General features: G+C 33.6%; 1 protein-coding gene across 1 annotated transcript in view; it reads right to left on the bottom strand.

The window, feature by feature from the left end:
- The window catches only part of Pex7 (peroxisomal biogenesis factor 7), a 65,324-nt gene that overhangs the window by 45,576 nt on the left and 2,304 nt on the right, over positions 1–17,444 (bottom strand). Inside the window, exons 3-5 of the mRNA XM_046450193.2 lie at positions 16,576–16,726; positions 2,821–2,898; positions 2,349–2,457 (exon numbers count right to left, since the gene is read on the bottom strand). Coding sequence (XP_046306149.1) covers positions 2,349–2,457; positions 2,821–2,898; positions 16,576–16,726 — 338 coding nt within the window. The remainder of the gene's footprint in view (positions 1–2,348; positions 2,458–2,820; positions 2,899–16,575; positions 16,727–17,444) is intronic.

Genomic DNA, 17,444 nt, shown 5'->3' with positions numbered 1-17,444 from the left:
AATATGCAAAATTATACTTATTATTAAAATTAATTCACTGTGAATGCTGCCAATTAGCGCCCTCAGCAGACATGCCTTTACTTTTACTATTGTTGAAGGTGGAAATTTTCTATACCACTAATTCCATCCAGAGTTTGAAATGACCCCTTTGAAATAGTACATATAAGGCCAAGGACATTCCTCCCCTAAGAAAATTATGTGAATGTAAATCAAATTAACATTCTATGTTAGGGCTTTTCACCAATGGTAAAAAATATAAAAAGGCAGAATTTTAAAAATTAAACTGAACTGTGGTCATCTCACAGATCTGACTGACTACATGCATGAAATTCATCCTTTACGTTAAATTAAAAGCATAAAAGATGATTAACTCAAGTTATAGACATAGGTTAAATGGTTAATAAATTCAAAGTATATTAACATTGCTGTTTACTTAATATATATACAGCCTATGGTTAGCTGTGCCACAGAAAAATAAAATATCAAAGAAGAAATTCAGCCCTAGAAAAGGAAATATAAGTATGAACAATATTTTAGTGGTCTCATCCCAAAAGACTTGATATTTTGGAAAAGATTTAATTCAGATCATGGATAAGAAAGTTACAACTCAGATAACTTAGAAATTCTTAAAAGTGTGTTAATTTCATAAGTTCACAGGTAAACTGCTCTTCATTTTAGAAAATGTTCATTTTATCAAAGAACAAAATGTTTCTTAAATTAACTATGGCTCCATACATAGATATTACCATTATTCACAATTAGAATATCAAAAAATTGCATAATCCAAGTGGATATATTTGTTTGCATAGAATTTACCTCAAAGTTTTTGTTTGAGTGTCTTCAACTTAATAATACTTCCAGAATTCACAAAACTTTGGTTATTTTTAATTTTAAAGTTAAAAAATAATAAAATAATGAAAATAATTTCTATCATTATATTTCCTATGGAAACTACTTGTTGTGGTTCTGAATATGAAGTGTCCCCCAAAATCTCCGTGTGAATGCAGGAATGTCTGGAGGTAAAATAATTACACTGTGAAAACTGTAACGTAGTCAGTCCATCCTGGTTTAAATGGACTGGGTAGTAACCGTAGGCAGATGAGGTATGCTGGAGGAGGTAGACCACTGCAGGCATGCCCTAGAAAGGTTCATCTTCCCTGTAGCCCCTTCCTCCCTTATCCTCCTCTCTTCCTCCTGCCCACCTGGAGGTAAGCAGCTTCCCTCCCCCACGCCCTTCCACCATAATGTTCTGCTTCACCTTGGGCACAGAGCAATGGACTCATCTGACGATGGACTAAAACTTTGGAACTATGAGCCAAAATAAACTTTCCCGTCTCTAAGTTTTTTTCCTGTTATTGTTAGGTAGTATGGTCACAGCAACTAAAAGCAGACTAAACACCATTCAACATAATTCAAAAACTCAGGGCACTGACATAATTTATTATCAAGAATGGAACACATCTTACCTAGTGGTTGCCTATATTTGGATACTGCATAATTAAATAAGAAGATAATGCTAGAAGTACACTATTTCTTCCTCTAGTTATTGTCTTATCTCCTCCTCTAAACAAGTAACTGTGCATAAAAGCTTCTAATTATTTACCTCCCCTCAAGGTTTTATAGCAGAGGTCAGCAAACACTCTCTGTAAAGGGCTACACAGAAAGTATTTTTGGCTTTGAGAGGCATTAGGTTTCTATAACTACTCAATTCTGCCACTACAGTGTGAAAGCAGCCAGACACAACATACAAATGAATGGACATGGTTGTGCTCCAACAAAACTTTATTTATAAAAACTGTCAGAGAACCATTTTGACATGAGGCTAGCAGTTTGCCTAGGTGTGCTCTATTTCAAGATTTCTTCTACTTAGTCTTCCCTGATTCCTCTGATTTACTACAATTGCTTTGGTTACCAATCATAAGCCAAGGACACAATTTTTATTCACAAGACCAGACTTTTTAGCTCCAAACTCAACCTCTTGTTCACAACCCCCCCTCCAATCACACCCCCTGTATCTCACGGGTTCAATACTGTTCTAAGACAAAAGATTTTCTCTTTCAAATATATTTATTATCTCAGTTATGACATTACCATCCACAAATCTGTCCTTGCCAGGAAACAAGGAGATATCCTTTAGGAGTCAGATTCATTGATTCATTGGAAAGCAATTTGAGTCTCAGCTAATTCTTTTAAAGAGGTTAATAAAGAATGAAACTTCTTAAGAGCACCAAAGAACAGTAACGTGTTCCACTTTTCTCTGAATTTAGGGTACACAGTGCCACCTAATGGGGAAAAACAAGGCCACCCTCACTGCAAGTAAAGTTTTTGGTAAATTCAGATTTGTTTACCTGAAGCCGAAGCAAAACAACCAGGGATATGAGGAGACCAGATTGTGCTATAAATGACACTTTCATGACCTCTAAAGGTGCACAGAGACTTTTCAACAGTTGGATCCCACTACAAATAAATGAATAGATTAATTATTTAACAGAGATAAATTCAAATGTATGCTTTTACATATATTACATGTACAATATACCATATATATTTACATATACACATATAATACACATGTTATCTCAAGGCTTTAAGATCTATTTTCATAAAAAACAAGGTGGTCTTTAAGGGGCCAAAATAATCAATGCTAAGCTAATTAGGTTCTAGCCAAAAGACTAGAAAATTTTAAGTTATAATGTTCTAATATATCTTTTAAAAAGAAAATTGTTCAATTCTTAAGTTACAGAATAATACTTTGGAAAAGAAATTCAGTAGAAGCACGGGAGAAGAGAGTTTTTGTTTTTAAATACAATGCTGACATACCACTTTGACAGTCTGATCCCATGAGCCAGACACCACAAGCTGTTCACCTCTGGTTTGGCTCCAATCAACACTATATACCTAAAAACATTTAATGTATTTAGAAAGCATAATAATATTAAATTGAATATTATATTTTATCTCTTTACGATGATAGCCAGCTAGAACAACCAATTTACTTTATTAAAACATCAAATAAAGTCCTAGCCATCTCAACATAATGTTTGAGAAATGGAAAGGAAATTCTGTCTATACTTCCATGCATACTCCTTGTAGATAAGACTCCAACTGCCCTTAATATGATTCTACAGGATATTTCCAAACCTCCTTCACTAAAACAAATTACACATATTTTTAAACCTACCAACAAATCATTGTTTGCAGCACCCATGAAGAAATGTCAAAGCAGATTAGAAAGTTACTCATCTAAAAAAACTTGCCTGGTCAATGTTTATCAGAAAGCATTAAAATTCAATTAATATCACTATCTGGCCTTTCTTTAAAAAATAAAAAAAGCTTATAGAAACCAGGTGATCCTTTCAGATCTCTTGGTAAACAGCTTTATTTATCCACTGCCACTATTATCTTTCACTGCTCTCAGTGAACCATTTCAAAACTTACATATGTGCATAATTATACTTGATGAAAGTAGTCCTGACATGGACCTGAGTATATGTCATTAAATATGACCAGCTAGAGGTTATTTTGAATCTTAAAACTCTTAATTTCCACATATACATAGGAAATATAAGTGTATGGGATTTACTGTGATAAGTAAGGGTTACTTGCTGTCTGCTTCTCAGTGCTATATACTGAGTCATGTTAGAGCCTGATTAAAAAAAAAAAATCAGTAATACAAATACTGCCTTTACAATCTGGATGTTTTGTCACTTACATATGAAATCTTAAAAAGTAACACTTAGGGAAACATAATGACCTTAGCATATGATATCTACTACATAGAAGTGAAGATTAAATGGGATATAAAACAAAGTGTTGAGAGCATCTGGCACACAAAGCTAAATGAAGATTTTTGTTGTTATTAAAGTATATTGTTGTTATTTTTGACTTTTCACATCAGCTTAGAGCAGGAGTTGGAAAACTATAACTAGTGGACCAGGGCCAAAGTTGACCCTATGCTTGATTTGTAAATAAAGTTTTATTGGAACATAGCCACACCCAATCATTGATAATGGCTGCTTTGTGTGCTGCTTGGGCTGTTTAGTACTTGTGACAGTTACTTGGTAGCCTAGAAAATCTAAAATATTTACTATATGGTCCCTTAATAGAGGAAATTTAGAGGATAAAGTCAAATTCTATGGCTGTCAAGAACTTTAGCAATTGCTTCCAAACTTTTTTCTATCTATAACTAACAGATGCCCAACAGCTCTTGGCTTTTGCTGCCCCTTCTATTTACTTTATGAGTGGTTCCTTTAGTATGCAAAGTGCCTTCCCTCTTGCATGAATATGGACAGCAGGTGGACCAGGACTAGAGTAGGGTATATGAGACACTCACTTAGCTACCCTAAAACTTGGTTATCAAGATAAATAATCTGTTAATGCAGTATTTTTAAAATTTAAAAATAATGCAAAAAAAATCCATGATGAACAAAATGTAAAATTTTCTTTTTTTTTCTGGAACCTTAATAATTTTATTTTTAAAAAATTTAAAACTTTTAAATAGTACTGCCCTTGCTGGTACTATCCTCACTGGAGCTGCATTTAGGCTCAGAATGATTCCATTTTGCTTGTGAATTCTTCCTTTCTAAGAACTTAAAGCTCCTGTTTACTTGTGAATTCCCACTTATCTGTCAAGATGTGGCCCCATTACTTCCCTTATGAACTGAAACCTCCCTGAAACCTCTGAGTGAGTCAGATGCTCCTTTTTGTGCACTCCACCAGCAGTTTGTACCCACTTCTAATCCAGCACTTGGCAAATTTTACTAAAAGTAATGTTAAATAACTGCCATACCTGCTAGATTTTGGACACTCCTCATGAGCAAAACCACTGAGTTTTGAGTACACTATATTCATCACAATAAATGAGGCACTCAGTAATTATTGGTTAAAATAATTTAGCTAATCAAATTTACTTTCACAACCTGCAAAATTGTCACTGAGTATAGTATAGAGAACTACTAGCTAAAGACTAACATCTTCAGCTCATAGCCCCCTGCCTCCACACAACTCCAGTGTGATGCCAGAGTCAAAACCTTATGACTTGTCATCTCTAACACTGCAGGAACCTCCATCAGCTCAGACAGAACCCAGTCCTAGCAGAACAGAAGAAAATTATGCTAATGACACTTTCTTATCTGCCACACAACAAAGTGGCAAGTAATAGGTCTCAAGAACAAAGTTAAGGACAGAACATGGTTAAAAATGGGATAATAGGGCCTGGGGTTGTAGCTTAGTGGTTGGACACTTGCCTAGCACAAGTGAGGCACTGGGTTCGATCCTCAGCACGACATAAAAATAAATAAATAAAATAAAGGTCTTGTGTCCATCTACAACTAAGAAAATTGTTTTAAATGGGAAATTAAGGAAACATAGTCAACTCAATCAATAAATACCTCACTTATCTTACTATGTTTAAAGTATTTGGATATAGTAAAGGAACTAGCAAGCCGGGAGATCATGCTTGAAAATGAAAGAACTACAGATATTAAGTTCAAAAGGGGTGTAAGATGGAAGATTCAGCTTGATGCCCAGAAGAAAAGACTTAAGCAGGGCTTTGAGGGCTGGCTAAAATGTCAGTAAGCAGAAATCAGAGATGAAACAGTGACCCCAGATGCCTCCAGACATAAATAGCACCCTAGGGATTAGGGTTAGTGAAAGCAAGATAATACCAAGATTTTGTCAACTATCAGTTATGGTGGCATTAACAAAAGTGGAGCACTGGAAGGTGGACATGAATGTACAATTTTATACACATCAAGTTTGAAGTCACAGCAAGACAGCCAAGGGGAAATGTCTAGTATGAATATGGTTTGGACATTAACTTCAGGTTTTGAATAAAGTTCACAGCCAGAAAGATATTTAAGGAGATAGATGAAAAACAATAACTGGATTTTGTTAACCCAATCTCAAATCAATTTGCTAATCTATTCAACAAACATTTATTAAGCACCTACCATGTACAAGGCACAAGGAAAGGAGCAGTTACAGTATTAGATAAGACTGACCCTCACAGATATTATATTTAAGCAGAAGACACTTATAAATAAAAATATGCATAATTTCAAGTTGCAATTTTAAAAACCTATTAAGAAAAATAAGGAAATTAGAAAACAATAACAAGGGCAGGGTCACTTCCCAATAAAATAATCAGGAATGACCTCTCTAAGCAGACACTTCAGTGTGAAAAAAGACTGGACTCTGCAAATATGAGAGGAAAGGCTTCAGATAGAGAGAACTAGAAAAGACTTTAAGTAGGGAACAAGTCCTCCATATCAGGGGAACAGCAAGGGTAAAGAGTTAGGAGTGATAACATCCTAAAGGATGGGGGTTAACAGTGTGTGTGTGTCACCAGGTGACGTGGTACACAACTGTAATCCCAGTGACTTGAGAGGCTGAGGCAGAAGAATGGCAAGTTCAAGAACAGCCTCAGCAAGTTGACAAGACCCTGCCTAATAAAATAAAAAGAGCTGGGGCTACAGCTCAGTGGTAAAGCGACCCTGGGTCCAACCCTAACACACACACACAAAAATTCTGTATGTAATCTCTCTGAAGAGAGCCATCCTTTAACTGCTTTCCTTATCTATTCTTATTCACCTCCAATCCATTACCAGACTGCATTTTAAAAATTATAAAAATAATAACAATATTAAGACAAGTATGATGGCACATATGCCTGTAATCCCAGCTTCTGACTAAGTCTTCAGATCTAACTTCCAAATTAAGGAAATAGGAAGGGTAGAGGAAGAAGTTAAATACCACCACGAGGAAACAATTAGCCAAATCTAGAATATAAGACAGGACCAATAACTTGGTTGCTTAAGCAAGTAAATACCATGGGAAAGGTTATTTAGATTAAGAGCCATATAAGCTAATTGTAAAATATGGACCTTATTTGGATACTGATTCAAATAAATCAACTGTAAAAAACAAAAGATATTTTTGTGATAATCAGGGATATAAGAATTACAAATTCAAGCCCAGCCTGGGCAATTTAGCAAGACCCTGTCTCAAAATAAAATAAAAAAGGGCTGGGCTCAGTGGTAGAGTGTTTATCTAGCCTGTGTGAGACCCTGAGTTTGATCCCCAGTACTGCAAAAAAAAAAAAAAAAAGTATAAATGTCATTCCCCTGTAAAAAGCCTTCCAATAGGTTTCAGACTATGTGACTTCCAAAACTTATCTTCACTCAACATTATGAGATTCATGTTGATTCATATTACCCAAAGGTCAAAATCATGCAAAACTATGCATGACTTAGGAATGCATACATACGTAGTAAAGCTAAAAAGAAAACATAAATAGAAAATTGAGGTTAGTGGTTATTCCTGGGAAGAAGGAAGGAAAAAAGGAGAGAGAGGAGGGATAGGATTAGAGATGGGTAATCAGGGACTTCCATGGGGCAGGTAATGTTTTATTTCTTAAGCTAGATGGTGAATATGCAAGATGCAAGTGTTCAATATACCATTTTTTACATTTTACATATATTTTGAATGTATTAATATTTCATAGCTTTTTTTTTTTTTTAATCTGCAATGACTTCTCACTGATCTTAGCACAATGATCACTGACTGTTGCAGGCCCACAGTCCATCCTTCCCCCTTCCTTTGCCTCTCACCCTACTCCTCTGGCCCCTCCATTTGAATAGTTCATTTCTTCTTTTACTCCCTCAGAGTGGACATGGCAAATGATCAAATTAAATATAAAAAGTAAGAAAAATATGCAGCATTGGATTTTATGCTTTAAAAGCAGGGTCCTCTAAATGCCTACCTTATGTAATTACTCTTGGCAGTGGTGAAAAAAATTGAGAAAAATAGAAAAAGAAAAAAATTTTAAAACACTGAACAATGTTTTGTGCTGCTTTATGAAATCTGAACTTCAACAAAACTAGTTTGAGAAGACAAATTTTATTACTGAAACTAATTCCCAAAGAACTCATTTTTAATCTACTGTAAAATAATGTCCTTTTTAAGTTGGTCTATTTAATTAAAAACCATCAAATACAAACTATGCCCATAAATTTTTACTTATCTGTATCAATGCAAAGGATAGGGACACTGACTTCTAATTACTAAGCAATTAGAAAGGCTACATATTTCTTTTAATGTAAAACTTAAATCTAAAAATAATTTTTAATTATGGAAATTTTAAAGCATGAACAAAATTACAGAGAATAGTATAATAAATCCCCAGGTACTTATTACACACTTTCTGTGACTATCAACATTTTTTGCCCATCTTGTTTTATCTTTCCCATTATTGACAGATTGACTCACTGCTAAAGTATTTAAATATCAGACCATTTTACTCATAAGTACTTCAGCAGACAAGGATTTTTTTACATTAGTTATTAAGTTTTATGCATTTTCACCCCTAGCAAGATTAACAAGTCTCCAATATCAACTGACACTCAATTTATATTCTTATATCCCTGATTATCACAAAAATATCTTTTGTTTTTTACAGTTGATTTATTTGAATCAGTATCCAAATAAGGTCCATATTTTACAATTAGCTGTTATGACTCTTAATCTAAATACCTTTCCCATGGTATTTACTTGCTTAAGCAACCAAGTTATTGGTCCTGTCTTATATTCTGGATTTGCTAATTGTTTCCTCGTAGTGGTATTTAACTTCTTCCTCTACCCTTCCTATTTCCTTAATTTGGAAGTTAGATCTGGAGACTTAATCAGATTCAGTTCAATGTTTTTGTAGCTTCCTATTATATTAGGAAGCATATAATTTCTGATTGACCCACTTTTAGTGATCCTAGATTGTTCAGAGACTGTTTCAATCTTAAATTAATGATTTTAACATCCATGGATGACCCTCGCCTACAGTCATTATTTCATTAGGGGCTACTAAATGATGATTTTCTAATTCTGTTATTCCTTCTGCATATATTAGCTAGGATTCTGTTATAAAAAAATTTAATCAATTTTTTGTTATTCTACAATAAAATTCACACAGAAAAGGCAAGGTAAATGCCTTGTTCCTTTATCTTTATTTATCAGTTTTCAGAATAAGGACTTGTTTATCATATTAATCTTTAATGATCAGTTATTTTCTAATAATTATAATTTCATGTATGAATGAAAATACATATATAAGAGGGTGTGTGTATATACCCTATACTCCAATTCATTGCTATAATCCTTTGTGATATTCAAATTGTCCCATCTTTGGCTGAGAACCACTTCCAGTTGTTTCTTCTGAACCTTGGACATGCAGCCAATGGCCCCTTGTAACGTTCTTGCTTTCTGACACAAAACATCCAATTTTAAGATTGTTTCTACTTACCCTATATTCCCATGTCTCGTATTTCTTATATTAAAAATTTTGGTTTCTGATGACATAATTACTGTTAAGCTTTATCCTGTGATATACATATAAGAATTTCAAATAATAGCATTGATTTTTCTGAATGCAGTTTAAAATTTTTACTGTTTATCAAACATCCCATTGGGGTGAACAATACTGGTTTCTTAAAGTCACTTGAAATCATTATTTTTAATACCTGATCATGGCGCCTTTTGACAGATAACAATATGAATTTGTTTCTGTTTGTTTTCAATTTTTAGCATTGCTTTTTTCTTTCTGATTCAAATTGTGATTCCTAATTATATAAAATATTTCAATGATCCTACCTCAAAAATATGGAGAAATTTTATATCCATCTTTATCCTCACTCCCCTTTCTTTCCCACTCCCTTTAAAAGCCTTATTAGTTTTTTCATTATCTTTCTATTGTTTCTTTTTGACATACATACATATAAAATGTAATACATGTTTATAATAATGTAAAAAATTAAAATACGTATGCTTATATTGCTGCCTTACAATAAATTTCTCATATATTTTAAAAGTTCTGCAAATAAATCCATTTCATATGAGCTTGCAGCAAAACTAAAAATAATTTCCAGTTTCATGATTTAAAATTATGAAATAAGATTGCATAATTCTCCTACATATGTTTCTTAATAGATTCTAAAATAAGAGAGATGGGGTTCCAATTCCCATCTATGGTTCACTCACTAACTTGGTTTGGAGACAAGTGTATTGTTGACACCTACACTGAGTAAATGAGAGCAATGACAGATACAGTAGCAGTAATCATGCATGAAAATGTTTCTTTACTTGAATACATTATATTACAGTTTCCATCTATTTAAAACTACCATTTTCTCTTCTTTAAAATTTTTTAGAAAGCCTTGAGATTAGATAAGTGGACTGTGAATAATAATTTTGCAAGGTAAAGTAAATAACTCCCCTTATTAAAGATTTTTAAAATCTACATTTTGATTATTATAATCTTCAAAATACTAGACAATACACATATGACCACTATGAAATTAAGGCAGTGGCTTCCAAATACTGTACATGGAAATCATCTAGGAATCTTTAAATAATACTGATGGCTTGCTCCGATCCTCAGATGTTGTGAACTGACATGAAGACTTTTAAAAGCTCCCCAGATGATGCTAAACTAAAGTATGACAAAGTCTGAGAACCACTGAATTAAAACAAGAATTTGCACATCTTTCTCATTTTAAATGCTAAAATTTCAAATGTCTGAAGGATTTGTCTAGTCCTATATAACAGCTGATGCTTAAAAAAGTGGATTAAGTGAAACATGGGTAATGTTTATCCAGCCATGTGTGGCCTGCTTTATACCGAGGGGGTGTGGCCCAAAATCTATATAATCATTTTTCTCTTGAATTTTCACAGCATAAACTCCAATCCTGTCAGCCAGCCACAAGATAGAGGTCCATCGTGAAATGACCTTTATCCCTCTTCCTTACCTCATCTTCCAACTTTCTACTATACACTTTAAGCTCCAATTAGACCAAAGAACTTGAGGTTGCCTGAATGTGTCACACTCTTTCACAGATCTTAACTTATGCAGATGCCTATCTCCATCACATATCATTTTTCATTTAGGCCATGCTTTTAAAACATAAGGATTAAAAAGTAACAATCAATATTGTTATAGACTGGATCAAGGTATTCCCTCAAAGCACAGTTAATATAGGAATGCTCAAAGGTGAAATGGTTAGATTATGAGAGTTGTAACCTGATCCATCCATTAATATGAATGAGCCAAATGGGTGATAGATAGGTAGGGCATGGCTGGAAGAGGTAGGTCACTGGGGATGTGTCCTGGAATGGTTCATCTTCCCTGCAGCCCCTTCCCTACCCTCTCTGCCTCTTGGAAGACAGAAGCAGAGAAGCACTCTTCCACCATGCCCTTCTGCCATGATGTTCTGCCTCACCTTCGGCCCAGAGCAATGGAGTCAGCTAATAATAGACTGAACCTCTGAAACTGTGAAACAAAATAAACCTCTCCTTCTCTAAATTGTTCTTGTCAAGTATTTTGGTCATAGTAACAAAAAGCTGACCAATACAGATATTACATCCTATTGGCAGTAAAATCTAAAATGAGAGAATTGATTCAATTGATACCTAACTAGAAACTATTTTCCTCCACAATCACAAGTTTTACTACTATTTCAAACTATAAAGAAATCTTACTACAGTAATCTACTCTAAAATGAATGGCTGAATGTGACTAAGTATGAGAAAGGAAGTACATTGAGTCTAATTCCTTCCTCTAACCATTCCATTTTTTTTTTTTTTTTAAGGAAAAGAAGGGGAGAGGAGGGAAAAGGAGAGGAGGGAGGGGAAGGAAGAAAAAATTCTCTAGACAGCAAATCTATTATGCAGCTTTAAATATAAATATATATCTAAATGGGTCACAAGAGTGTTAAATGTATGAGTGGTTGTCATTCTACATTAATAATTTTACTGGTACTCATCATTACAGCCTTCTCAGCACCTATCATTACTAAAGGGTGAATAACTGATTCATTTTTTTTTAAGTTAACAAGATTTTAATCACATGGCACACCATTACTAAAAAATGTATAATCAAATATATTTTATCCACAATAGGTTATTAAAAGTTTCATGTTTAGTTCAAAGTAAATTTTCATAAGCTATGCACAAAAACTTTAATGAATTATACTGTATAAAAATTCAGCAAATTATTAAGCCTTGGTATTTTGACAAAATTTAACTATTTTAAAAAATTTTAATGAGTAAATTGAAAATGAAAAGCTGAAATAAATATTACATTGACTCTGCATCATCTTCTCTCTTTTTTTTTTTTTTTTTTTGGTACTAGGGATTGAACCCAGGGCATATTTACTACTGAGCTTTACCCCATGTCCTTTTTATTTTTTAATTTGAGATAGAGTCTTGATTAAGTCACCCAGGCTGTCCTCAAACTTGGAATCCTCCTACCTCAGCCTCCCAAGTAGTTGGGCCTATGCCACCATGCCTGGCTTGATTCTACATCATCTTTAAGGTCAACATAACTCACTATCAACAATATTGTGCCATAAATCATGAATCAGAAAAACAAAATTCTGGGTTTACACTCATTTTTTTCTCCTTCTTACTGAACTTTAAATTTTTTTTATTCTTCCACTTCTAGTATATGTTCAGAAGTATTCTAAACAAAGGCATTTTGAGAGTTCAAAAGTAATAATGGCTTCAGCAAACACCAGTTAAACAATATAGAGAAGAATCTGATTGCTGCTTCAACGCTAACTTTAGAAGTTGTACACATACATAATGTTTTTCTTTCTTTTCAAATCACCAAGACCTTCATTCTTCAAGGCCTAAAATATATCTGTTAGATCTCTCCTTTTTGATTCATCTAAACATCTGAAAATCGATTATAGGGCATTTGTCACAAGTAATCAAGTATTAAAATAAGAAAACAGAGAATTTCTAACACATTTTACATTTTTCTAACGCCATTATAATAGCAAATGGTAGTAGTTCATATTTTATTCAGTGCTGGCTCTGGTCCAAGCAGTCACAATGACCCTGATACAAACTACTATCATGCTCAGTTTACAAATGAAGAAACTAGGGTTTAGGAAAAAATAAGTAACTTGCCCAAAGTCACAGAACGGGTAAATTACAGAGCTACGACTCATATGGAAGGCTGACAGCAACCATGCTGTTCACCCTTCCATAGGAGAAGACGGCCCATTGTTTGCTACTCTATTTTATAACATAGCTTCCCTGAACATACCAGTGAAAAACACTGAAACTGTGTACACTCATTCACTTACTAATTTATCAACAATATTTATAAACTCCTCAAAGCATTCATTTGACCTAAAATACTTTTTTAAGTGTTTCTTAGCACCTGGTGTATACAATGTACAGAATGTGTTCCCCCAAAATTCGTTTGTTGAAATCCTAACCATCAATGTGATGTCAGCAGGAAGTAGGGCCTTCAATTCAATCAGGTCACAAGGATTTAGTTCTCAAGAATGGGATAACTGGCCTTATAAAAGGGACATTCAAGAGCTTGCATACCCTCTTTCTACCATGTGAATATACATGTGAAGACAATGATCTGAAATCTGGAAGTGGGCTCTTACCAGAAACTGGTCATGATAGCATCCTAATCTTGGACTCCCAGTCTCCAGAACTATGACAAATTTCTGTTGTTTATAAGCCACTCGGTCTATGATACCTTGCTATAGCATCCTGAACTAAGACAAAAATCAGTACCAAGAAGTGGAGTTGATGCTGTAACAAATACTAAAAGGTTATCTTAGTTTATTATTACACATAACCAAGCAAATTAATACAATAAAATAATGATAATAATAATAAAATATAATTGTTCAAGCTACTTTTAGTTGGGCTATTTATTACAAGGCATCCTAAATGATACAAATGCTCATCAAAATTGCATTTAAAAAGAAAATGAGTAGGGACAATCTAGAATAATCAATTGTAAAAAAAAAAAAAAAAGATACAAAACAAAGTATGTTTTCAATTTAAAAATCCAGTTTCATAATTATAGAATGATGTAAATCTGGTTTAACAGTTGTTCAAATAACAAAGATTTTCGCAAGATCTAGGTGCTTTACTAGTGAATTCAAAGTAACCCACCACTATGACACAGCTGAGAAAGATATACAGCCTTTTCAGGGAATATTATTAGAACCAGAGGCTCAAGATTATGGTAGCAAAGTCTTATATAGCACAGCACTGATCATCACATTTCTGGAATAAATTAAGTAGGCTACATTAAAAGAGACATAGAAAAACAGGAGAGTACCAAAGGAGGGTTTCCAGGACTGTGAAAGATGTAGAGACCATGTAATAGGAGGACAGTCTAAAGAAATGACAAATGCACAGTTTGGAAGAGAGAAGACTAAAAAGGGCATGATGGCTATTTTCAAGGGTTCTCCTAGAAAAGAGGGAGTGGACTTAGTCTCACTATTTCAGAAAAAGGCATGGGAAGCAATGCTGGGTGCTATTGGAGCTTTATTCAGGCATAGAAAAAGCACTTTTCCAACCATTAGGATAACTTAAAAGTCAAATAAGTTACCTCCTAAATATAGTGAAATTCATTTTCACTGAGATGAGTAAAGAAAAAATGACCATCCATTAGGGACATTCTAGAACATATTTCCCAGGAAATATATACACACCACTGATTGTATAAAAAATGTTTTTTAACTGATATATACATTTTATTCATTTATATTATATATTCATTTTATTAATTTATTTTAGCATACATTAAAAACATACTATAATGCTTTATATTTACTCTGTGTAAATGCACATGCTAAATTAGTTAACAATCCCATAACTTCACAAATATTACTATTTTAGAATAAATGAAGTAACAATTTGAAGTTGATTTAAAGAAAAAAATAAACATGACCCATTTTATGTAATTAGATATATTATTTTATGATCTATCTTGTTTATTTAGAGAAGCAATAAAAGTCAACAAAAAAATAAACAAAAAAACTCCTGAGGGAAAAAACATTATTTATAATACAAATGGTATAAGAAGATGGTAAAACTCATGAAGGCACAAAATATGTTTGAATTTTGGAAATGTTTTACTATGGGAATTCTTTCACTGAATACCCTGAAACAAAATTCTTCCTTTAACAGTTGTCTTAATACTCTGTGATTCTCTAAAAACATGGTAATTTACAACTATATTTATTCAAACAACCTTCATGATATAACAAAGTAACTAAAAATTTTCACTGTTTTCAGTACTAATATTAGAAATATTAATTTTCTACACAATATTTCAAACTGAAATCAATATCTCAATGGACTCAAAACTTACATTCTGTTTTCTAAAACAGAATAGGCAATTCATAAATGTAAAAATGAAATGCACATTGTATTTAAAGTGCATAATTAAGAAAACTCATTGGTGTAGTGTTTTTCTTATATACTAATAATTAAGGCCCTACTACTGGTACTGTTGGTTTTCTATTTTAACACAGAAGAAGTGAAAGTATTTCCTATATTTATAAATTTACAAAAATACTGGCAATAAAAAAAGAAAAAATTATCTAAAATCCATGAGTGAAAATTGTTCATCAATTATTTTTTTACTCCCCACCCCAAGTTGGGCACCAACTGTGTGCCCTAAGTTGCTTAAGGGGATTTCACTATTATATAAAAATCAATAAAATAAAAATGGAGTAGTTGAAAATACAAAACATTGTACAGAGGAGAGATATTGAATAGCACCTGTCTTCCTTCACTTTTTTTGGTCCCCTAATAACTAGTCTACTTTTTAAAATTTCATACTTCACCACTCTTAGAATTAATAATTCCAATTTTCACTTTAGTGTTATTGGAAAACCAAATCTAATAAATGTTTTCATTATTCCCATGACACAATGAAAAATTTTAAAATGTTAATTTTTCAATAGCCACAACTATAAAAATCATATTTGTAAAGCTCATATAACCAATTTTTTCTCACAAATACTAATAAAAATTGATATATGGAACCCTCCCATAACCAATCTTTTCTTTAATAGTCTTACATCCAACAAGAATTTATTGATGGCCTACTATGGAACAGGCACTGCAGTTGATACAAATCTGAAAGTAAATTTGCAAGTTATCACCTGAAGGATCTGTTGCCACCTAAATTTTTTAAACATTAAAAGAGAATGTCTTTACCATCCTGTTCCTTAAAAATATATATGTATTTTAGTATGACTAAAGCCCCAACTATTGCCTACGCTACGCATGCATACACAGAAAATCTAGACACACAAACCAGATAGGATTTACATTTAAATTTTCTTTAGTACATTCTGTCTCATATTCAGTATTTGGTGCTGTCTCGAATATATTCTGAAAATCCTCAGGAATTTTAATGAAGCCTAAAGATAATCTTGTGATGATTTTGTGAAAAGTCCGCCTACCCCTGTCTTAAGGCACTGCATGGAAAGCATATTCTTCATGGCATAAAGTATGGGGCTCTCTGGGGGAAATGACGCTACCCACAGTATACTACTGGAGGCATTTTTACGGCCTAATGAGAAGCCTGACCTTTTCTTCTCTTTCCAGATCCTTAGGCCAACTTTATATTTGAATAATCAGATAATAAGTGACATCTAACATGTATAAGAAACGTTAAACTTGTCCCCTGAAAGCATTTCCCCAGATTTCAAAGTCTAAGAAAGAAAAACAATCAGCATAAAGAGATTCTCTTCCTACCTCTTGAGTGTGTTCTTTATAAACTTGTAGTGGCCCTGTGGCTTTGGCAGTGTCCCAGAGCTGCAGCGAGCCATCACCACTACAGGTGACAAGGACATGTTCATTGTTCTCACTCCAAGTCACGTCAAACAAGCCATCGTTCCAGTCAAAGCTATACCAGGATGATTAAACAAAATCAAACAAAAATTTACACAGGAAGCTGAACAAAAATAGTAATTTAAAAATTATGAGTATTTTTCCTTAATTTATCTTTGTGTGTGTGTGTGTGTGTGTGTGTGTGATGGTAGTACTGGGCCTGGTGCATATTTAGGAAAGCATTCTACCAGTAAGCTACATCACCAGCACCAGTTTATCACATATTTTAACATACATTGTCTCTTATGATCTTCACAATATGGGAGAAGATAAGTTAAGCAGGTACTTGACAGAGGAAACAAGTTCAGAAAGGCTAGAAGAATACCCCAGGTCATATACGTAGAAACGGAAAAGCTGGATTAAAATTAGGTCTCCTGACTACTAATATGGAACTATTTACACAGGAGTATTCTACCATACATGGGTTCTAATTTTTGTGACTCATAGGATGGCCCAGCAAGCATATCAAAGTATGAATGTAGAGTAATAGTTTTAACTTTTCCCATAAATCTTTCACCTAAGTCAGGCATGGTAGCTCATGCCTATAATCCCAGTAAGGCAAAGCAGGAGGACTGCAAATTCAAGGCCAGCCTCAGCAACTTAGCAAGGTACTAACCTTAAGCAATTTAGTGAGAACCTGGATATATATAGAGAGGGGGGGGAGGGGGGGAGGACGGGCATGAGCAAGCTGGGGATGTAACTCAGGAGTAAAGCATCCCTGGTTTCAATCCCCA

The sequence above is a fragment of the Marmota monax genome, unplaced genomic scaffold, assembly GCF_021218885.2.
Source record: "Marmota monax isolate L192 unplaced genomic scaffold, Marmota_monax_Labrador192_F-V1.1 WCK01_AAM20220418_F8-fsc00030, whole genome shotgun sequence".
Taxonomy (NCBI): Eukaryota; Metazoa; Chordata; class Mammalia; order Rodentia; family Sciuridae; genus Marmota; species Marmota monax.
Note: the sequence above shows the minus strand (reverse complement) of the source record. Positions and strands in the feature narration are given on the sequence as shown.